The 21,777-nt window shown below is 50.4% G+C and overlaps 9 protein-coding genes across 9 annotated transcripts; 6 read left to right on the plus strand and 3 right to left on the minus strand.

Annotated features, from left to right (window-relative positions):
- Window positions 1–12: 12 nt before the first annotated feature.
- Window positions 13–993, plus strand: NCS57_01303000 (PKS-ER domain-containing protein; the record flags this gene model as incomplete). Its single annotated transcript, XM_053062680.1, has 1 exon — window positions 13–993. The coding sequence occupies one exon, from the start codon at window positions 13–15 to the stop codon at window positions 991–993; it is 981 nt and encodes a 326-aa protein (XP_052907575.1).
- A 220-nt stretch (window positions 994–1,213) lies between these two features.
- NCS57_01303100 (Zn(2)-C6 fungal-type domain-containing protein) lies at window positions 1,214–3,212 on the minus strand (the record flags this gene model as incomplete). Its single annotated transcript, XM_053062681.1, has 3 exons — window positions 1,214–1,823; window positions 1,898–2,187; window positions 2,241–3,212. The coding sequence occupies 3 exons, from the start codon at window positions 3,210–3,212 to the stop codon at window positions 1,214–1,216; spliced, it is 1,872 nt and encodes a 623-aa protein (XP_052907576.1).
- Window positions 3,213–3,549: 337 nt separating this feature from the next.
- Window positions 3,550–4,779, plus strand: NCS57_01303200 (Pyr-redox-2 domain-containing protein; the record flags this gene model as incomplete). The annotated part of the gene is made up of 1 exon (XM_053062682.1): window positions 3,550–4,779. The coding sequence occupies one exon, from the start codon at window positions 3,550–3,552 to the stop codon at window positions 4,777–4,779; it is 1,230 nt and encodes a 409-aa protein (XP_052907577.1).
- Window positions 4,780–4,969: 190 nt separating this feature from the next.
- On the minus strand, window positions 4,970–5,911 carry NCS57_01303300 (uncharacterized protein; the record flags this gene model as incomplete). Its single annotated transcript, XM_053062683.1, has 6 exons — window positions 4,970–5,136; window positions 5,187–5,264; window positions 5,315–5,392; window positions 5,442–5,501; window positions 5,556–5,608; window positions 5,664–5,911. The coding sequence occupies 6 exons, from the start codon at window positions 5,909–5,911 to the stop codon at window positions 4,970–4,972; spliced, it is 684 nt and encodes a 227-aa protein (XP_052907578.1).
- A 1,854-nt stretch (window positions 5,912–7,765) lies between these two features.
- On the plus strand, window positions 7,766–8,931 carry NCS57_01303400 (uncharacterized protein; the record flags this gene model as incomplete). Its single annotated transcript, XM_053062684.1, has 3 exons — window positions 7,766–8,317; window positions 8,369–8,677; window positions 8,749–8,931. 3 exons carry the CDS (start codon window positions 7,766–7,768, stop codon window positions 8,929–8,931), a joined length of 1,044 nt encoding a protein of 347 aa, XP_052907579.1.
- Window positions 8,932–10,145: 1,214 nt separating this feature from the next.
- Window positions 10,146–11,954, plus strand: NCS57_01303500 (uncharacterized protein; the record flags this gene model as incomplete). Its single annotated transcript, XM_053062685.1, has 5 exons — window positions 10,146–10,398; window positions 10,469–10,818; window positions 10,885–11,496; window positions 11,576–11,704; window positions 11,772–11,954. The coding sequence occupies 5 exons, from the start codon at window positions 10,146–10,148 to the stop codon at window positions 11,952–11,954; spliced, it is 1,527 nt and encodes a 508-aa protein (XP_052907580.1).
- Window positions 11,955–12,682: 728 nt separating this feature from the next.
- On the plus strand, window positions 12,683–13,523 carry NCS57_01303600 (uncharacterized protein; the record flags this gene model as incomplete). The annotated part of the gene is made up of 3 exons (XM_053062686.1): window positions 12,683–12,731; window positions 12,787–13,226; window positions 13,314–13,523. 3 exons carry the CDS (start codon window positions 12,683–12,685, stop codon window positions 13,521–13,523), a joined length of 699 nt encoding a protein of 232 aa, XP_052907581.1.
- A 3,486-nt stretch (window positions 13,524–17,009) lies between these two features.
- NCS57_01303700 (uncharacterized protein) lies at window positions 17,010–19,259 on the plus strand (the record flags this gene model as incomplete). The annotated part of the gene is made up of 6 exons (XM_053062687.1): window positions 17,010–17,277; window positions 17,332–17,725; window positions 17,775–17,826; window positions 17,879–18,283; window positions 18,343–18,601; window positions 18,655–19,259. The coding sequence occupies 6 exons, from the start codon at window positions 17,010–17,012 to the stop codon at window positions 19,257–19,259; spliced, it is 1,983 nt and encodes a 660-aa protein (XP_052907582.1).
- Window positions 19,260–19,453: 194 nt separating this feature from the next.
- Window positions 19,454–21,314, minus strand: NCS57_01303800 (Zn(2)-C6 fungal-type domain-containing protein; the record flags this gene model as incomplete). Its single annotated transcript, XM_053062688.1, has 3 exons — window positions 19,454–21,011; window positions 21,062–21,181; window positions 21,253–21,314. The coding sequence occupies 3 exons, from the start codon at window positions 21,312–21,314 to the stop codon at window positions 19,454–19,456; spliced, it is 1,740 nt and encodes a 579-aa protein (XP_052907583.1).
- Window positions 21,315–21,777: the final 463 nt, after the last annotated feature.

The raw sequence follows: 21,777 nt of genomic DNA on the forward strand, positions 1-21,777 counted from the left end.
CCCATCACCGCGATGAAAGCTGTTCAAATCCTGGGCGACAAGTCATGCCCCAAAATTGTCACCAATTGCTCTCTGGAAACCCCTAAGCCCGAAAATGACGATATTCTTGTCCAAGTCTACGCTGCCGGAATCACTGGCGACGAAGTTCTGTGGCCCGAAGTCTACAACACCCCAACCCGAATCCCGGGCCATGACATTTCTGGCATCATCTCTGCGCTTGGCCCTGGCTATTGCGGGCCTTTGAAGATTGGCCAGGAGGTTTTTGCGTTCCTGGATGCAGACCGAGGTCAAGGCCAAGCCCAATACGTCATTTGTTCCCCCGACGAAGTTGCTCCGAAGCCAGCATCCATCTCACATGCAGAGGCGGCTGCGCTGCCGATCCCGGTTCTGACAGCCTGGGAGGCAATGATTGAACACGGCAAGGTTGAGCCTGATATGAAGGTCCTTATTACTGGGGCTTCCGGTGCAGTTGGGATACTGTTCGTCCAGTTGGTCAAGCAGATGGTGGGAGCCCACGTTATTGCCTTGGCCTCAGCTCGACACCATCCAGCTCTTACGCAGTTTGGTGCGAGCGAAGTGGTGGACTACAATACTCCAAACTGGGAAAGGCTAATCTCGGATGTGGATGTTGTCTTTGATACTGTCGGCGGAGACGTCTTGGCCAAGACTTGGGAGACTGTCAAGGAGAACGGTGTTATTGTAACGGTTGGAGATCCGCCGCCACCCTGGGCTTTTGGACGGGGAACCGCTGTCGAATCTATCGGGAATCCAGGCGTAAGGTATCTGCACTTCATCGTCTCTGCCAACGCAGAAAGGCTACGGAAGGCATCAGAGATGATTGATGGTGGGCGTATCAAGGCATTGGCTGTCCAGGCTTTCCCGTTCCTCGAGGCAGAACAGGCCTGGCTTCATGCCCGGCAAAGAAATCGAGGACACAAGGTCGTGATTGACTTTGATGATGCCAATCATGATGTGTTGGCAGGGAAGAAGTAAGAGGAGTAGGGGCAGATTGTGTGGCTTGCTGTAATATATTGTTTCTTGTCTATGATCCTGTATAAATCGTGAGTCACTTCACAAGTCTCTTAACAGGCTCAACATAAAGTACCCACCGTGTCCAAAGCTCTTGGCGGACGGGACTTGGATGTAGAAATAGATAACATGTAAGAGATGCATCAGTGCACAACGATGCGTCAAGACCAGCGGGCTCTTATCATTACTGCCCTGTCCACCATGATATATCTGTGGCGAAATCACTGGAACTATACCATCCACATACTGTATCCATATTCGCAAGAGACGCCAGAATATCATCATCACTGCTCAGCTGTCCGCCTTCGGAGCCAGGTATCTCCTGCCCCTCGCCGCCAGAGAGACTCGGTACTCCAGTTGACTGAGGAGTGTTGCCCTTTGTACTTTTTGGCCCTAGCCCAAGCACATGCCGTGCAATCATCTGAATCTCCCGCACATTCCTAGCTGTTCTGGGCCATACCTCTCCCAATGCTTTCAAACACCCAATGGTCATGCGGATCTGATCTCTTGCTATTGCCAGCTCCTTTCCCTTGTGTAGGAAATTACATGCTGAGAGTAGGGCCAACGTGCCTTCGCTCACCATGCAGGTGATGAATGGTGTGTGGTTGAAGGGTCGAGCCGGCAATGCGAGGAGACGAATCTGAGCTTCTACTGATCTCAGGACACGTATTGTGTGTACGTTGATTAGATCCGGTGTGGGGGAATCGGCAGGAGGATCCCGGGCACAGCTCGAGACACTCTCGATGGCGTTGAATCTGAGGTCTGATAGAGGTCTGTGTAGGCCGATAGTTGCACTGAAAAGGTCAATCCTCAGTACCTATATGCACCTTTGAAGGCGTCTACAGCAGAGTTATGATGGGAGACTTACACATGGATCACCAGATGCGCTTGGAACATGAGCTCATCAATGAGGCCTGTCTTGGAAATGACTTGCTTGTCATCTTTGGGCAGTAGAAGAAGCCATGCATCAACCACAGAGTCGGCAGCCTCAATGACCTGTGTTGAGGCTTCCTTGACAGCAACTTTTGGTGCTATCGAGATTGCCAATGCTGCACATCGTACGGCGCCAATGAGATACGCGAAAGAAGAGAATGACGTGTCGTCGGAAGCGAACTCACGACACTCGAACTCTTCCAAGGTCTTGGGTTCGGGGATCTCCTGTCCAAGTCTCAGCAAGAGCTGCAAGAAAGACGATGGTATCTATAACTCACCCCTGATTCGTACTCGGACTCTTCACAAGGCAGTTCAACAGTAGCCTCAACATCTAGCGTCGCAAAATTCATGGCGCCCAATGTGCCCGCGTAAAAGGCATCCACGATGAACAGCATCCACCACGTCCGTCTCCAACATTCTACCAACACTGGGTCCTGACATCCATTCTCTGTGGCAAACTCTTGACGGGGCATTCCAAGTCGTAGGGTAAGTTGAATGGCAGCATCCATTTCCCGTTTTGAGTCTTCTTTGTATCCATGCCAGAAAAGCGCTATTGAGTACAAGAGGCGGCATTGTACCATGACCGGGTCGTTTGGTGATGCTTGTAAGAAACAGAGTTCGACAAAGTCTTTGAACGAGGCGGACCACTGCTTGGAGTCATAAATGTGGCCGATGAACCGCACGACAGCGACCAACGGCTTGAAACTGGCCTCTCTGCCCGGGTCTTGGCAAAGCTTGATCAAGTGTCTTTTAGGGAGGATGAAAGGATGAAACCTGTGGAAGTCCTTGTAGTATAGGTTGACGAGAGCATCATTCTCGATGTCCTGGACTTGAACCTGGGGTGTTGTTGGCGGTGTTTGGCGAGAGAAGCCCTCATCAAGACCAAATCCGCCTAATATGCTAGGATCATCAGGGATTGTGAAACCAGGCGACAACAGCAGAGGCTCCGAATTCTGCCCGGCCGGGGCCTGGGGCTGTGGGATTTTTACTGGAGCTGGCTCAACGCTGCCCAGAGACGGTAGACCCTCCGCCGCGGCGAGTCGTTGGCGCCGTTCTGCCAATGCCGCGCGATCCAGACCACCTCTGCGAGAGCGGGCGTAGAGGCACTCCCTAGTAGCTTCAGCACATCGAGTGCATTCTGGTTTCTTGCCATCGCATTTGAGGTGGCGTGCGCGACATGGCAGACACGCCAAAGAAGAGCGAGTGGCTCTGCTATTTCGAGCTGGGACGTCGCTGTTGGAAGAACTCATTAGGCCGGGCTATGAGGTCATACGGTGTTGCTTTGGCCTGGGATGATGTTGTCCGGTCTAACTTTGAAGGGGCTGAGTATGGGAACCCGGGTACTCGGGTATCCGATGGGTACCCGGTCCCCACCGGCCGGAGCCCGGGATAATTGGTTGCCCGATTAGGCTATCTCCGGAGATGCAAAGCGTCTTGATGAAGACGAACAACTCTGGGATAGAGTACAAGGCAAGATATTATAAAAGTTCAGGGCAGTTTTGTACAGATAGATCATCCAAATCGCAATACAAATTTTTCTGTTCCAGTACTACACCACTATCACCATTACCTTCAACACTCATCACCATGCCAAGCAAGATTGTCATCATTGGTGCCGGCTTTGCAGGCGTCTGGAGCGCTCTCTCAGCTCAGCGTCTCATCAACCTCAAGGGCAAGGAAAAGAATGTCGAGATTCTTGTCATTTCCCCAGAGCCATCCTTGGTCATGCGTCCAAGACTCTACGAGGCCAACGCTGCCAGCATGAACTACCCGCTCAGCGATCTATTCGGCTCTGCGGGCGTCAAGTTCTTGCAAGGAACTGTCGATACCATCCAGATCGAAACACACACCGTCAAAGTCCGGACTGCTTCTGGTGGCGAGGACAGTGTGCAATACGACCGACTCATCCTCGCAGCGGGGAGCGCAGTCGTGAGACCTCGTGGAGTTACGGGGCTTGAGGAACATGCATTCGACATTGACACTCTGACCTCGGCTACCAAACTTGAATCCCATCTCGAGGGTCTTACATCGCTTCCGCCAAGCCCTGCCCGTGATACCATCGTCGTGTGCGGTGGCGGCTTCACTGGCATCGAGCTTGCGGCCGAACTCCCCAAGCGGCTTAGCCAGCATAAAGGCGCCCGTATCATTCTGGTTGAAAGCGCAGATGAAGTTGGCCCGGAACTCGGACCAGGTCCGCGTCCCACCATTCTCAAGGCCCTGAAAGACCTCAACATCGAAATCAAGCTCGGATCTCGAGTCGCAGCTGTTGACTCCAAGGGCGTAACTCTGGCTTCTGGCGAGCGTATTGAGACTTTGACGGCCATCTGGACTGCAGGCCAGAGAGCTACGCCTCTCACGGAGCAGATTCCCGGGGTCAAAGACTCGCTTTCTCGTCTTCATGTTGACGAAAACCTCCGTGTTCCGTCAAGCGAGGACGTTTTCGCCACAGGAGACGCTGCTTATGCGCTTGCCGATACAAAGGGCCATTATGCCTTGATGTCTTGCCAGCATGCACTTGCACTCGGCCGTGTATCGGGCCACAATGCTGCCGCAGACCTACTCAACGAACCCAATGTGGCATATTCGCAGCCTGGCTACAATTGCTGTCTGGACCTTGGAGGCTGGGGTGCGGTGGTTTCTCGAGGCTGGGATAGAAACGAGCAGATTACCGGAGACCTAGCGAAACGAGGCAAGGCCTTCATCAACCAGAAGGTCATCTATCCTCCCGAGAATGTGGAAGAGGCCATTCTTGCGGCTGACCCTGCTACTCCAACTGGGGATGCGCATTTTAAGATTCTTCTTGAAGCTATGGCCTAGGCGGTCTATGTATGAGGAGTCACATTTCCCGTGTGCCTCCATCTTGTGTTGATGTTGGACATTCGTTCAAATAGATCTAGATATATAGACTAGACAGATTAAAGGGGCACTCACTACTATGCATACATGGCATATTTCCAATATATAAATAGGTCTCTGATTACACACTCACGCTGCTTGAACAAATCGTCTAGCTTCTGATATTAAAAGTGTGGGAGTGAATGTTGATGGTGGTCACCTCCCAGGTCTTACCACCGTCAGTTGTGTGCAATCCCGAGGAGTCGGCTTCGTTGATACCCAATGTGTTTCCAAATGACTTGTCGGCCTCGTTCAAGATGATGGTTGTGTCAAGGTATTCTAGCTTCCATTAGCTGCGCCTACTGCGAGTATGAATACCAGGAACTTACGATGGGCCGCTACCGTGCCGACGCAAGCATCGTCTTGACACTCAACAGCGGTGCCCCAACCCTCGGCGTGACCAGAGGCTATATTGTGTCAGTGGTCTACACATTCAGGTCCAATCTTTGTTACTTACAAGTTGAGAGGGACGAGATAACAGAGCCACCAACTGTGACGGTCTGGTCGTATTTACCGGTAGAGTCATTATAGACGTCTAACATCATATTAACTTCATGGCAGGTAAGGGGTCGGGTTGAACACACAGTGAATGGTGAGCTTGGTGCCAGCCTTGGCTGGAACTTGCTTGCCACCGAGTTGTTCTCCTACTTCAATCAGTCCTGGGTTCCCTTATCAAGATAAACGCGACTGTAGGCTACCTTGCAGCGTGCTGGCCCATGTGCACCATTGCCCAGCGCTTGCACCACATTCCCTAACTTGAAGTCAATTATTCCGCTCACTGCCAGACATTCTCGGGTTTCACTAACCGCTTAGGGTCCGAAAACGCAACAGCGAGAGCCTGGATAAGATCACCACCACTTGTTCCCATGCCGGGCCACAGAGCAAGGCGGTCCTTGGGAGGGTTGGGAACCTTGGGCAAGACAAGTGTCGTGGTGGCTTCACGGATCCATGACTTTGTCGGGCCCAGAGAGAATGCAGGACCAAAGCCCACAATGTTCTGGCAACTCGCCAGCTGGAGGAGGCCGAGAAGACCGAGAGACGTCGAAAGCTGCATGTTGGCCTGATTAATGCAATGTTGTCCTTGTGAATTATTGTTGCTGGCTGTGAGAGTGAAGAATAGGTGTGAGGGACTCAACTTGATATATCCAAATGCTTTCAAGGCAGGCCTGTTACAATTTACGAGGCGGAGAATCACTACATAGGATTCCACCTATCAAGCCTTGGCGCGCATAGTTGTTTCATGCCATCCATGGTGGGGTGTCCTCCGTGCTAATAAGTCAAGTGCCGATATTCCGATCAGTCTGGTGTTTTGAGGAACCCCCTAGTCGACTCCTGTTACAGGCTGTTTCCCCAATTTTGCAAATGGCACAAGCTCCGGTGCCGAAACAGGTGAAGGTAGCACTGTAATCTTGGATTCTGACGTTTCAAGACCCATGAGCCCTTTTGATGGTCTGCTTGTCAGATGCGGCTCGGGCAAACGATATTGTCCGAAGAAATGGTGTCGAAGCTCACTGTGTTGCCACGAATGAGAAACGGCCTCCTGGCCTGGCTGGTGGAGTCGTTTACCAGTGGAAAGGCATTGTATTCTCGTATAGAGATTGTGTAGCATCGGGCTAACTGATATAGCCCTGTCCCTTCTTTTGGAAGGGGACTTTTGCCGCCATGTAGCCCGCGGTGATAAGGAGAGACGATTGACAGCAGACTTCAGAGAGCGAAAGCTACCATTCGATCTTGACGGCTATGTCGAGGGACTTCATTTTACTGTAGACCATGAAGGGAATATTCGAAGCATACGAGTTCATGGCTGCCCAGGAAATTTCCGCAAAGACTCGTTGTCTGTTTTCCATGAGTTGATTCTGGTGCTAGTACCCTGGCGTTGTCCTGTCATCGAGGCTTTTACTCCGAGAATCGTAACAACACACTTGGAACAGTCTAGCTTGGACCCATCGACAAGGACAGAATAACTCGCCAATACACAACCATGGCCTTCTCACTATAGTACACGTGTGATGCTGTTCCAGACTACTCTGCGTGTTTTGGCATCCGCTTAACCGTATCTGCAAGCCATTGACGTACCAAGACAACTGTGCACTTGCCTCTTCCTAGCTTCCATTTACGTCTGCTGCGTGGGTGCACTGTGGCTGGCCTTGTGTTAGACAAGCAACGACGCGTATTTTACGCACGCCACATGGCACCTGACGCAGCGACCGTAGCTTCAACCATTCAGGCGGAAGAGATTGTATACATTACTAGCGACCATGACCAAGCTTTGGGCTTCTGCTATACGGTCCAGTTGCAAGTCATTGACTTTGGGTTCCAGTCCTGTTAGACTGGTCCCAATCAAGGTTATTTGAGAAACATTTCGCTTTAAGGTTAATGCATCCTATCAGATGTCTATCAAAGATGGGCGCAGTCTCTGTTTCATAAAGCAATTACGCGTCTGCCTCTATTTCTGGTGCAAAGACGTTCAGCTGTTGTCTGTCCCAGCCACGAAAATGTCACTACGTAACGCGCTGCGTAATCTGCTGCATGAGCTGACTGCCCAATCGTAAAGAGGCTTATTTGGATCTTCTAAGATGCGAGTCTAGTCCAATCAGCATCAGGATGCCGCCAACGGGCTAAGGCTTTTCTCCAATAAGAGGCTAATTAATTACCCCGAAGCCCGACTTGCAAGGCACAATGGTCCATAATGGCTGAAGGAATGATCGTGTAGTCGAACGGTGATTTTCGAATGAAAGCAAATATTGTCAAACAGAGCTAGAGGTGCCATAGAATGGCATAAAGACTCGAAGATGTCCCTTTGGACTTGGCCATCACACTGTGCCTATCAATCTAACCCTACGAGATCTTCTAATTGGACTTGTTGAACCCTTTCTAGCCTTCTCAAATCATTACTCTATCATTCACCATGGTCAAATCGGATCGTCCTCCTGCCAATGCCTTTGTGGCTGCTGCTCGCAAGATCTATAACCCCATCGGCTTCTCCAAGGGCTACAACTTTGTCTTATTCTTCGTCTTTGCAGGAGCATTGATGGGGTTTTCTCTTGCCAGGCTGCAGTATCTCGACTATGATGGGACCTTTTGTGGAAAAGATGGCCAAGCCGGCATTGGTGAATGCTACTTTTCCGGCAGAGGAACTCCCAGAATTGGTCTCTTGATGCATCTTGCTACGATCCTTCCCGCCGGGCTACTCGTATGCTTTCAGTTTGTTCCAGCAATTCGGCACAAAGTCATACTCTTCCATCGAATTAATGGCTACATAATTCTGGTTCTATCGCTCATCAGTACTGTTGGTGCTCTTATGGCCGCCAGGCATGCCTTCGGAGGGGGCTTGGAAACTCAGCTTGGGGTTGGGTTCGTGGGGATCGCATTCATCACATGTCTGTTCTTGGCGTGGATCAACATCAAGAGGCTACAACTGGAACAACATCGAGCTTGGATGCTTCGAGGCTGGTTCTACGTATGTCATGGCTCATGAGTTCCCTTCTGTGCTAACACATGACAATCTCAGGCCTCGAGCATTATCACACTTCGAATCATCATGATTATCATGGCCTCTATCATAGGGTCAAGCAACGATTACTTTCAACCTAGGATGTGTGCCCAGATCGACTATGTTCTTGGGGAATCCGACACAAGAGCAAGCTACCCCGATTGCGACAGTTTCTATACAGGAAAGGACTTGGACAAGCAGGTTCTGGTCAAGGCCGATATGGGCGATGGGAGCTCTGATATGGAAGTTGGCGCTTCTCTTGGCCTTGCCTTTGGTCCAGCACTATGGTTGGCGTTTGTTATCCACGCGATAGGAATCGAGATCTATGTATGTTCTCACTTCCCTCGTCTCTGAGTGCAATCCGCACTCGACGCACCGGATTACTGACCATCTTATAGCTGCGACTGACGCCCATTGAGCATGAGAGGTTGAGAAACATATCCCACCTCAGACAACAGGAGGCCGGGATGAATCATCCTGGAAGAGCTGGACTGACAGCCGACCGACTTGGTGATGCTACAATTTGGAGGCCTGTAGATTCCACGAGGGCACCTGATGAGGTTACACGACTGAACAAGTAACTCTCCGATGCGCGGTGTCAGCGGAATATCCGTAATTCAGGACAGAATATGGGTCCTCAGTCAGAGATTGGGTCAAGATGAGATGATAAAGAAGCTACAAGGCCTCGTATATTCTTGTATCAGCGGACACCCTCTTCAAAGGTCATTATGAGTGCTGCAGCTCCGATTACCAGGCCATCGATTGGATAGAATGGCTTTCATGTTCAGTTTCCCTTGTTCCCTCTGTTTTCTGTTCTTCGTCTTTTCTCTATTTAGTCTTCATAGCACAAATGGGTGGGCTACTCTTGAACAGACAGCCTGGCGCGGTGACAAGATCGCAAAAAAATCACCATAATGGAAAGCTCATCATCTACCGGCAGGCTTGTGCAGGACGTAAAGCCAAGGATGGATGCTAACTAATCCATCAACAGCACCACCTCAGCCCCTTGTTGTTGCAGCAGTAGGGTGGATGATCTGCAAGTCGGTCTGGTGGGCAGCCACGTACGTCTGCCCTAAAGAGATGAGTGCAGAAATTGCGGTTTCAAGACGATCCACCCAGAAGGGGCATGGATTCAAGGCTATAGCCCAGCCATGAACAATGGAGTTATCGATGGGTGATAAATGCGTTTTGGGCGTTTTTGTCGCTCAAACACTAGTCATTGGTATCAATCTGTACAAGATATCTCTGCCTGAGTATCAGTCTACGATGCTACGTCTTGCTGTGGCCATAGTCTCGACTAGCGAAAAACAGGAAGCGCATAGCGCGGCAACATTTCCATGCTGACATGACACGGAGTAGACTTCTGCAATTGTCATGCAGCTGTGGGAACCCTGCATATTCATGACTCGACAGCCAAGATTCTGCGGGCCGAGGCTCTTCAATGGTCTCGAATTGACGCATCGTGACTGGATATACCAGCACCCGGGACCTGTACGAGACCCCTTCAGGAACCCAGGCTCATCCCTGCCATCTATGATCGACATCCGAGAACAAATCACGATGGATTCATTCGCTTCCCAAGTCCCACAAGGCCTATTCTAAAGGCCCATCGCATCCCCGGCCGCTTCGTAGACGGTGGAGAGATGTCCCAGCTTAGGCATGCATATGTTGTATCAGCAGCAGCACAGTTGTCTCTTGCATTGCCTAATGTTCAGTTTAAAACCTGGGGGGCGGCATCAACCCTACGATGGACAAGCGTTTGCAAGTCCAAATCTCAACGCTACCAGAGCACGAAATGCTGGTCAACACGAGTCTTGAAGTCACTCTGGCTGAGCTCCATGGCAGCCAAGCTTTGGCCATTCTCATAAAGATCTTGGCTGTTAGCTATGTCTCCTACCTCACTCTATGGCTCGTCTATGCTCTTTTCTTATCCAACCTGCGCAAGGTCCCAGGGCCTTTTCTCGCCAAGCTGACTGGTCTGTGGGAGGTCAAGAAGGTGGTCGCAGGAAACATGCATGGAATCATGGTTGACCTGCACAAGACTTACGGTACCATACCAATAATGCTCAGCTATTCTCTTGAACGCGATTCAGTAGACACTAAACTAGCTTGAGCCAGGTCCTATCGTGCAGATTGCGCCCAACCGATACGACTTCAACACGCCCGAAGCTGTCAAGACCATCTACCGCATTGGTAACGCCTTTACGAAGTCTCGCTATTACGAGCCATTTGGTACCCCTGATTTCCATAATCTGATGAACGCATTAGACAACAAGGACCATGCAGCCTTGCGAAAGCAGATCGCATCCCTGTATACCATGTCGGCTTTGTTGTCTTATGAGCACTCTGTCGATGCCCAGACAGCCATTCTAATGGAAAAGATGCAAAACTTCGCCAATCGAGGAGATGTCGTCGATCTGCCCCAGCTCCTTCAGTTCTACGCTTTTGACGTTATTGGGACCATCACGGTGAATATCTCACGATAAGACACATCCCAGAAGACCAGGCCCTAACCTGACATGCTTTCACTCTAGATTGGCAAGTCGATGGGGATGATGGAATCTAACACCGATATGTATGACACATGTCGGGCTCTAGATGGAATGTGGCACGATACCGCAGTCTTGGGACTCATTCCCGGCATACACTTACGGTATATACAACTCGCCAAAGTTCTCGGCTTTACACCTCCGACAAAGGCCCTGGATTCGTTCATAGACACCCAGATGCAGCAGTACACGGAAGCTATGGAACGGAAGGGCGGTGTTGGAGATGATGAAGACACCTTCTTAGCCAGAATGCTGAAGTTACAGGAACAAGGAAAAGCTACCAAGAAAGATACTCGACACTGTGTAACCATCAACATCGGCGCAGGTTCTGATACTACAGCTATCGGTCTCAGCTCTATTGTTTACTATCTTTACAGCAACCCACGCACTCTTAATCGTCTCCGCGAAGAACTTGATGAGTTTGTCGAGGCAGGGGAGTTATCAGATCCTGTGGGTTTCCAGCAGGCACAGAAGATGCCATACTTGCATGCTGTCATCAAAGAAGCCCTGCGGCTTCATCCTGGTGTGGGTACGCAGCTCACGCGTGTCGTGCCCAAGGGAGGTGTCGTCATTGAAGGCCAATTTTTTCCAGAAGGGGTAAGTAGAAATCCTTGGTTCTCTCTGTATGAAAATGCTGGAAGAAACCCTAAAAAAGCGCTACTAACTAAGTGTTCAGGCGGAGGTGGGCGTCAATGGATGGGCTTTGTATTACAACCAAGACGTCTTCGGAGAGGATGCAGCCAAGTTCCGACCAGAGCGATGGCTACAACCCGGTGAAGATGTCAGAATCGCATCATCTTTTGCGGTATGTAGACATATCCGTCTTGGAAACTCACACAGACAAGAGGCTAATATCAGTGCCCAACATCTAGTTCGGCGCCGGTCCCCGATCATGCCTTGGCAAGAACGTTAGCATCCTCGAGATGTCCAAAGCCATTCCTCAGATTGTGAAAAACTTCGATATTGAGCTTCAACAAGATGAATCGTGGAAACATGAGTGCTGGTTTTTCGTCAAGCCAGAGTTCAAGGCACAGATTAAGTTGAGGGCTCGTTAGCGAAAGTTATCACATCCGAATAGCTTGAGGAAGTAAAGCCCTGGCCTGGGAGTCTAAAACGACGCTTGGAGTGGATTGAATGCACAACATCGAGCAGACAACACGATCGGTTACGATATGGACGCCTCATCAAGTGTCAGGCCAGCAAGTGAGCCGCTCTTTTTCATGAGCATCATCAACAATCAACTCTGCCAGCAGACCCTTCTGCCGCAAGTAGTGCTAATTCTTGAATTATAATCAAGTAGGCGGGCTATCCCATGAATCTGATGTACCAAGGTGCATAAAGACTCGGATTAATTTCTCAAGGTACCTACCTTCCTACTTCCCAGTGCCCTCCTTCTATCCTGTAATCATCACGGAGCGGAGTTTCATGTCCCTCTCAATCCCTGCGCATGTGGTTGATAAAAAAACCGACGGGGATAAACTCCGCAAAAGTCCGCAACCCCAAAGGCCGACACTGGCTCCCTAGACCCCGCCATTTGCAGACGGAGTTACGCCATAAATGGCGACGACCGGAGGAATTCGTTCGTATGATTGGTAATGAACATGATGTGTTGAAGAGTAGTAAACGGAGGCAAGAATGAACATACTTGGTCGAGTATAAACAGCCCATATCTTCTCAGTCTTGATATGCCTAAGTGACAGACACATTGCAGCTTCTTCCTATTTCTATCATCAGGTCATCTCCATCAATTCATACGACCTACTGACTCTGATGGATAGCAGTCATGGCTCAAGACGCCAAGATCATCTTCTACACCAACCGCCAATGCCCTTGTACATGCCCTGGCGTCCCGTTCTGCGAAGACGAAGCTGACCAACCTTCTCCAAGATGCTCACCGGGTTCATATCACTTTATCCGAGCTGGGAATTCCTTTTGAGGAGAAGCAAATTGACCTCGAGGTTCCAAGAACAGAGGCTTACTTGAAGATCAACCCACGCGGCAAGGTCCCAGCTCTGAGCTACAATGGCACCATCATCACCGAGTCTGCCATCATCGCCAAGTTCCTCGCGGATGCGTACCCTTCACACCTTGTGCCGCCATCTAACTCTGTAGACGGTGCTCTCCGCCGCGCTCGAATCGAATTCTTTGCCGATACCTATGCCAACAATGTGCTGGGACTGCTTTACAAAGGCATCTCAGCAAAAACGGATGCTGAAGCTGACAAGATTGGCCAAACTTTGGTCGAAAACATTGTCAAGGAGGTTGAGCCAGAGTTGAACGACGCTGCGCCGTATTTTGGAGGGAGTGACAAGATCACTCTGGCAGAGGTCAGTTGGTTCCAAGTCTTTGGCCTATCAGGACATGATCACGCTTATCAGCCACTATTGGAACTGTTTAACTGACTACTCGCACAGGTTTTGGTAGCCTCCTTTGTCATCCGTCTGTTGTCATTGGGCAAAAGTGGAATTCTATTCAAGGAAGCACTCAGCGGGTTGGAGGCCAAGGCTCCGAACTTTGCGAAGTGGGCAGCTGTTCTGCAAAAGACGCCCAACATTATTGACATCTTTGATGAGAACGTCTGGACAACGAAGATTTCTGAGAGAATTTCTGCTGCCCGGGCTTGATGATGAACCTCAACCCATATATGGGGCAATGTGGTAAAGGGGGATGGTAGAAGCTACTCTAAGCCTGTCATGGGCGCTTGATAGTAGAAAAGGGTCATGAAAGAGAGGGGGGTTCTGCTTTGCTAGGAAATTGATCATACGGCCTCATTCTGATCTCACTGCGTGCCTACGTTTTATCCGTACAGTGAACTATCCTGTGCAGCAACTCGGCCCATGAGGAGCGGGTTCATCTTACAGCTTGTCCTTTTCACACAGCCAAATGTTGAACATTGCTGCCCAAGTGTGTATAATTTGCTTGTTGTAAGTTGGTGAAGGCCAAGCTAAAAAGCTAAAGATGCACAAGCTGACAAGGCCAAACCCTAGGAAGATCACGGGTTCTCACGTTCCTGACAACGAGACCTCTACAACACCGATACCATGTTGTATCTTATCTAACCGAAACTTCACCAGCAGCGACGGATGAGAGCAGCGTGGCAAGTGAGAGATACAGCTCTCAGCCAGCAATAGCACGCAGCCGTTAGGCAAAAAATGGAGGGCCTTCGAGGTCACCAAAAAAACATACAACAGCGGGGATTCGCTGGTCGTCACCGACCCAACTACTAATCCGCCCCTCACCGGCTTATCTATGGGAGAGCGGACGGGATCCCGAGTTCTCCGGTGGGTATGGTCGTATGTGCTAGACATCGCTGCTAGAAGAGTTCATATGTTGAGCGTACAACATGCGGGAGAGACACTGAAGCAAATGGTAGATTGTCCCGGGACTAGCGCACGTCGAGTTGATCTTGGCCCTGGTTCACGGGTGGATACTCACCAAATTGGCCTTTCAGTCCCTCGGCAGGTTGCATACTGTCCCGGGTAGATTCATGGTAGCAGAAGACCAACATGGCAGATCTGAACTCCTGACTCACTTAAAGGGTCAGAATGCCATGATAGAATACAGGCTGGAAGGAAGTATTATCATAGTCCACGGCAAGTTCAATTCTATGGTGTATCAACAAACGTACTATGGAAATTTTACGTAGCACACATCGATGCTTAACCTCTTCTTCAATACAATATCTTAGCCAATTTCGCTTGACCCACGTTGTGAAAAATTCGAGCGATTAGTCATCAATGAACCATCCGCGATGGCCTCAGGCGCAAAGAAAAAAGCCACCAGAGCCCCACAGCAAGTCTGTATAAAAAGTCCTTCTCCCTCTCAACTTTTGAACTTTTCTTTCTTTCTTCTTCATGTCGACAATACTTCAGTAAGCCTATCCCTACTGGTAGCCTCCTGATCAACCCTCGCTAACGCCCTTTGCAGGAGAATCATTTCTATAGTATTCGACCTTCTCTTGGTTCTCCAAAAGAGCCACAGATCCCACCCTGGTTGATGAGTGCATATCCTCGACACCCTAGAGTGAATACCTTGGTCCTCTCGCTCTGTCTGCAAAGACGGCGGCAGTCGCCTTGAGCGGCTGCTGTATAGAGAGTTGTTGTTCCCTCATGATGATCTCGACCCCAGCAGCGGTCTTGCCTTCGGGCGCGCGGTTGGGGTGGGTGTTGATGGACGTCTGACAGGCGTGTTTCTTTTTTCCTTTTCGTTGCTCTCTGAGGCTTGCCTCGGAAGTGAAGAAGAGTGCCGTAGCAGTGAAAGTGATTGTGGGATTAGAGTAGGGGTCGCATTAAGCCTTGAGAGGATCGACAGATTGAAGACAGTTGATCCACTTCTGCATGTTCCGTTGCGTCTGAGAGTCTCCACCCTGTTTCGGAAGCCCAGCGCAAGATTGTATGCTCTATGATGCTTCAGTTCGTGCCTGTAAGCTGCGACAATGGCCAAAACACGTATATGAACTCAGACACATGTATGGTCTAATTGCCCGTGACTACTCAGTCGATCCCATCTTATTTCACCACATGGGCCACCAGCAGGCCTGGAGGTTGGAGATGGGTCTCGATCATCTCGGTTATGATGTCAAGAAATCTCTGTTGCCTGCTCGTTACTATGGAGAAGAGTGCAATGTTTTGACCGCTGTTTGAGAGCAGCCATCTCACCGAGTGAGTGTATTGGCCATTGCGGATCTCCAATGCTCAGTGAAGTTACGACCGGTCAAGGATACTCACGAGCCACAATCAACTATCTGAATGACTGTGTGGTTACACGGGTTTCTGTTCTCAGATACGCGTTCTGCATCAGGGTTCCCTATGAGATAGCGCTCTACTCGCACAGCATTACTCCTTAAGATGTGCGCACTGCCTGTCATTCGACGCGAGAGGATGTGGTGATTTGTGAAGCAAGGAAATCAGGTATGGGTCATGTGAAAGTGAATTCGCAGTTGCAAAGTGGAGAGTGTTAGCGGGCTGCAGCGAAAAACCCGTTGGCTGGAGCTGCATGGTCTCTTGCTTCAGTGCGCTAACAGTGGATCCTTCGTGCAACACGCGCAATCAAGTCGTGTTTGCTCTCCCCTGCGCGTCGTCTTTGTACCTTTGGCCTGCGAGCGGGCGACTGGCGGAACTTCCAAAAACGGAATAGCCGCAGATTCTCTCAGGGCGCGTCTGACTTTACGCGTCCGCAACACGCTCTTTACGCGGTTCAACATTCCTCTCGCGCGCGTTGAGCCTATACCATTCAGAAGGCAGATCACCGCTTGGGCTTGTAAGCTCTCCAAATCTTAAAATGGTCTCACCGAAAAAGTGAAGTTTTGGGCTTCAATGTGTGCCCTAGAATAGTTCTGCACCATCCTGCTGGCCAATTTGGTACCTCAATTCTTAAGGACGCGTCAACCCACCTTTTGCGATCTTGCTACTAGGTACGCAGGCGACTGGCGTAAGCCTTCCTCTATTGCCAGACCTCCCACCCTATAGAGGATTGCACCCATCTGGGTCGATATTCGGACGCTTGGGCCCTCCTGTCCATGCCTGTCTCGAAAAGCCGAAGCCCACCAATTACAGCGAACGGCTCGGGAGTGCAGCGTTGGTTTGTTTCCAGATGCTGGGCGCGTGTCATCGGCATGGGCGAGCTGATCCCCTGCATCGACGTGCGAGGCTCAAACTCCTCTTGGTTCATCATTTTGATGAGCCTCATTGAAGTCGTAGACAGCTCACGTAGATCGTTCCTGTGATGTGACCAAGAATTCTTTGCATCAAGATTAAGATGCTTTGTGATTGGCCACCTCGCCAGACAACCAGGCACAGCACCTTGCAAGGACGCACTCCCGCTAATTGCTGACAGGCGCAGCAGCACACAGGGAACCCTTGAAGCCAAGTGAGGCCCAGAATAGAGCATCTTAATTGGCTGGCTCGCCAAACGTTTACCCCAAGGGACATCACAGCCCTATGGGAATCATACTCTTGATACTGGAAGCACTGAAGCAGTTGAACACTACCGATATATCCACGATATAAACCTATCCTTACCTCTGAAATATTGTCTTGGATATCTCATCTCTTTAATCCAAACACTCCTCCGCTTTATACATCCGTCTAATTAACATCACACACTGCATCATGAAGCTTCCCTGGCTTCTGTCCCCACTCACTCTCGGGCTGGGAGTTATCGCCCAGTCCTTTGTTTCGCCGCCAACCAAGGTCGAAGTGATGCTCTCCAAGAAATTTCCTGGAGCCAAGATTTCGTACAAGCAAGTTCACAACCTGTGCGAGACAACCGAAGGTGTCAAATCCTTTTCTGGCTATGTTAGTCTCCCAAGGGACTTTATCCCTGATGCCAAAGACTGGGACGAGGACACTTCGGGAAACTTCTTCTTCTGGTACTTCGGTATGGTATTATCTTGCTAGGAAACTAATTTTACATGCTGATTGGCCCAAACAGAGGCTAGAAATGACCCCGAGAATGCGCCCACCTCCATCTATCTCGGCGGAGGCCCTGGATACACTTCCTTTGACGGTTCCTCCGTATTCCCCTGCTACGTGAACCCCGATTCAAACTCGACGACTCTCAACAAACACTCTTGGAACAACCATGTCAATATGCTCTACATCGAACAGCCTCTTGGCACTGGCTTCTCCTATACAAAGATTGAGAATGGCACTTATGATACTTTGACAGGAGAATTTACTCCTGTAGTGAATGGAGAGACCTTGCCAGAGCTGAACGTTACAAACCTGCAGGCCACACTACAGACTGCTGGCATTGGAGACACGATGAACACCACCAAGACGGCCGCGAGAACTCTTTGGCGGTTTGCACAGGTGTGGTTCAACGAGTGAGCGACCCCTCCAACGAATTCTCATGTAAAGTGCTAACCATGATAGGTTCCCCGAGAGGGCCACAAATAACGATGAAATTGCTATCTGGGCAGTGTCGGTAAGTGTCGTCCATGGCCCTTCTAATACCTTACTGACGTATCGTCACCCAGTACGGTGGTCTCTACGCACCCGTCTTTAGTTCCTACTTCATCGACCAGAACAAGAAGATCGAAAAAGGAGACCCTCCGGTCGCCAACTCGACCGCCCTCAACTTGGTTACAGTTGGATTGTTGAATGCCATGGTGGACATACGTTCCATGGCCTTGGGCTTTCCAGACTTTGCGCTCAACAATACCTACGACCTTCCGGTCTATCCCGAGGAGGTGGCTGAAATGGTACTCGGGAATATCACCGCGCCTGACGTCGGCTGTCTCGCTCTGGTCGACAAATGCAGAGCTGCCGTAGCGAAGGGCGATCCAGAAAGCACGGGAACCAACAACGAAGTCAATGAAATTTGCCTCAAGGCAATGGGAGTCTGCTTTGGCGCGGTCACGATTTATGACCAAGTATCACCTGTTGGTCTCCCACATATGAAAAACGCCAGATAAAAATTGCTGACTGGGACACACTCTAGTATCATCATTTTGATATCACTTTGAATAAGTACGCTTCATTTCCTACCGAGTATGAAACTGCCTTGCTCAACCAGCCCTGGGTGCAACAAGAGCTAGGTGTGCCTTTGAACTACACGCGAGGCAACAATGAGATTGAGGCTGCCTTTCTTGGACGGACTGGTGACATGGTTCGCTACGGCCTCGAGTACATTGGCCATCTTCTCGAGAACGGCGTCAACATTGCCATGATCAACGGAGATAGGGATTTCCGCTGCAATTGTAAGTTCTCGACTAATCCAGCTGTCTGACGTAAACTGACAAGATTTGGACAGGGTTTTCGGGAGAAAACGCCTCGCTAAGCATTCCATTCGCCGAAGCTCACCAGTTCGCCGCTGCTGGATATCAACCCATCATGACTAATGCCTCCTACGAAGGAGGCTTCGTTCGTGAACACGGCAATCTCTCATTCTCACGAGTGTTTCAAGCCGGTCACAGCACGGGCGGTTATCAGCCTGAGACCGTGTCTGCCATCTTCGAGAGGGCAATGCTCAGATCTGATGTTGCAACTGGAGAGATTAAACTTGCCAAGACCCCTCACTACGCATCTAAGGGAAAGGCAAGCGTCAGAGACGTCAAGAACAAGCTGCCTGAGTTGATTGAGAACATCTGCTATGTCTTGCAGCCTGGCGATACATGCACACCTGAGCAGCTTAAGGCCCTGAAGGAGGGCACCGCCGAAACGGAAGACTGGGTTGTTGTGGAGCCGGCCGGGACGAAGGGGGAACGCGTCATGGAGGGTAAGGGTGGCGATGGAGAGAAAAATAGCTCAAAGGGATCCAGCCAAGATGGAAGCCAGACGACGACATCTGGTGGCGTTCGTCTGACTGATAGCTTGACTTTTGCTTTTCTCCTGGTGGTGGCGACGGTCATTGTTTGAGGCAAAAACAGTTTTCCACCTGAGTAATTGTTGCTGGGCTGTTCTTCTGGGGATAGAAGGCGAACTTGGGCTTTGGGTCAGATTTAGCTTCGTTCTTTTCAGTAATAGAAGCAGTGGTATTTGTGTATTATTAGCAAATTTCGTGTTGTACCGCTCATTTTCAACCACTGCTATCTGTTCAGATTCCGTCTATACTAAAAGTGCACCGTCAACTCTCTCACCGGCCCATGCAAGTCGGTGTCATTGCTCGGACACATCAGGAGGCGAAGCTCAGCTCGCCGCTTGTTATACAAAGTGGCGGCATATACCTCTTTCACTCGCTTATCTTCTGGTATCGCCGGTACATCATCCCAACTGACGCTAGCATGAAGATTGAATGAGGGTTTAGACCAAGCACTCCAGGGGATAGTCAGTGAGGTAGGGTCCAACAACGAGGGCACGTAGTCTCGAGTATTGATAGGCCCCAGTGATTCTTCCTCCACTGCTACGATTGTACCGAGGCCTTGGGCAGTGGCGTCGCTCCTCCACATGCCTTCGACTCTGTTGGCCTTGAGAAGCATCTTGAGGGCGGCATGTCGCAGGGAGTGGTGACGACAGCGGTGTGTGACCAAGAACAATGGGATGACCAAGCCGGGCTCAAGACTAACTCTGACTGCATTCTTCCCACTTGTTCTCTTGTGAAGTGTCGCTGCAAGTCGAATCGCGTACTCAAAGTAGCCCAACAACGAGTCGTAACGAGTTTCAGGACCAAAAGCAGTTGCTCGAATAAGTATCCGAAGAGCGACATGGTACAGGCGGAGTGAGAGTTTGGTAGTATTCTCGTCATACGTAGGCCGAGTGTTTGAAGCTTCGTATATGGCCATGTTGGTCTCCCACTGAACCAGTCGTCTGATGAAGCCGTCCACCTTTGTGAGCCAAGGACCATACGGCGTCGCCTCGTGGAACAAGCCACTATCGAGGAGAAAGAAGGCTCTAGAGATACTGAAGAGCTCGGAACTGAGATCCTCGTAAGAGCTTGGTGGGATAGAGGGGATCTCAAGGAAACGGTTCAGATCAAACGCTGCTGTAGATTCGTTGTAGGGATATGGCGACACCGAGTCACTAAACGTCATGGCTTGAAGATCGACCCTCATAAGAGAACCGCCGAGGATATCGAGACTCTTGCCGTGGGCGACGTCTTTAGAAATGATCCCAAGGCCGGCCATGACATGTGTGTGCATCTCTCCCCAACGCCCAAGCATATTTGCAGAGGCTGCAAGGGCAAGCGACAAGCTCACCACTTTGGCAGACGAGTTCAAGTCCTTGGCAAGAGCCATGGCCTTTCCGTAGTGTGTGATGGCGCGAGTAGAAAGATCTTCGATATCCGTGTTGCCCGTTGCAGCTGGAGCCTCTGTCCTCTGATGAAGGGCCCCTAATGCGATCGCCGCATGCCATATAGCGGGTTCGCCGTGTGCCAGCTGCAAAACGCTTTGCTGCCAGAAACTCGATGGAAACAAGCTGCATGTGCTTGGGACAGTGACAGTGCGGAAAAAGGCAAAGAAGCTTGGGTCATCTGGCGATGTTGGTCTGGACGGAGGGGTCTGAGTAAGGGCTCGCGAGACAGGGCCAATTACAGACAGTTGCTTGACGGCTTCGACAAGCTGTCGGCGCGGCATGAAGCTTTCTTCGGAGAGATAGCCATCACAGACACGCTTGGTAGACTGGCACCTCTTGCACTGGGGCTTTGCCTCGTCGCATTTTACACGACGGATTCTGGACTGATGTCAGCGATGGCGCTGCAGAGTCATAGAAGATGGACATACCTGCAGGTGATACAGCCCTTCTTTGACCTGGCCATGGGACAGTTAGCGGCTGAACGAAAGCAGCCAATAGGTTGTGAAGGATGCTCAAAGTAGATGGGAGTTGGGTCGGGGATGCTCGTTCTAGGTCGAAGTTGAAGAAGATACGTCTTGACTCAGCCCTACCAGCATTCGACGAGGTTTTAACAAGCTACACACTCGAGACTGCGCCGTCTGAGGGCGCGCAAGGATCACGCAGGGACCCTGGTCCAGGCATGTCAGAGTTTAGCATGAAGCAGATACGAAGAGTACGAGGACCAGGGTCCTAAACCCTTTTCGGTCATTCCCGAGCAGTGTAATAACTGATGAATTATTGAGCCTAGATGGACCGAGCTTGGTCCTAACAACTTGAGAGCATTCGTCTCTAAGGTGCACTTCGAGGAACCATAACAACTCATAAAACTGTTTGACCTAACGAACGTAAGGATGAATAACCGTTTACGGAACTAACCACATAGACCAATACTCGTCAACCAACCAACCCCCGGGGAGAGAATCCTGTGCTGTAGGCGACCAGGCAAGGATATGACAGGTCTCACAGCTCAACACCGATCACACCCTGACCATGTCGCAATAGGTGTGAGCCGATAATGTGATTCTCCTCCTTGAGCTGGCAAAAAGAAACCCTCAACAGGCGAAAACATACAACAGCGGGTATTCGCTAATCGTCACCGACTTAA

This window comes from Fusarium keratoplasticum, chromosome 11, assembly GCF_025433545.1.
Source record: "Fusarium keratoplasticum isolate Fu6.1 chromosome 11, whole genome shotgun sequence".
Lineage (NCBI taxonomy): Eukaryota > Fungi > Ascomycota > Sordariomycetes > Hypocreales > Nectriaceae > Fusarium > Fusarium keratoplasticum.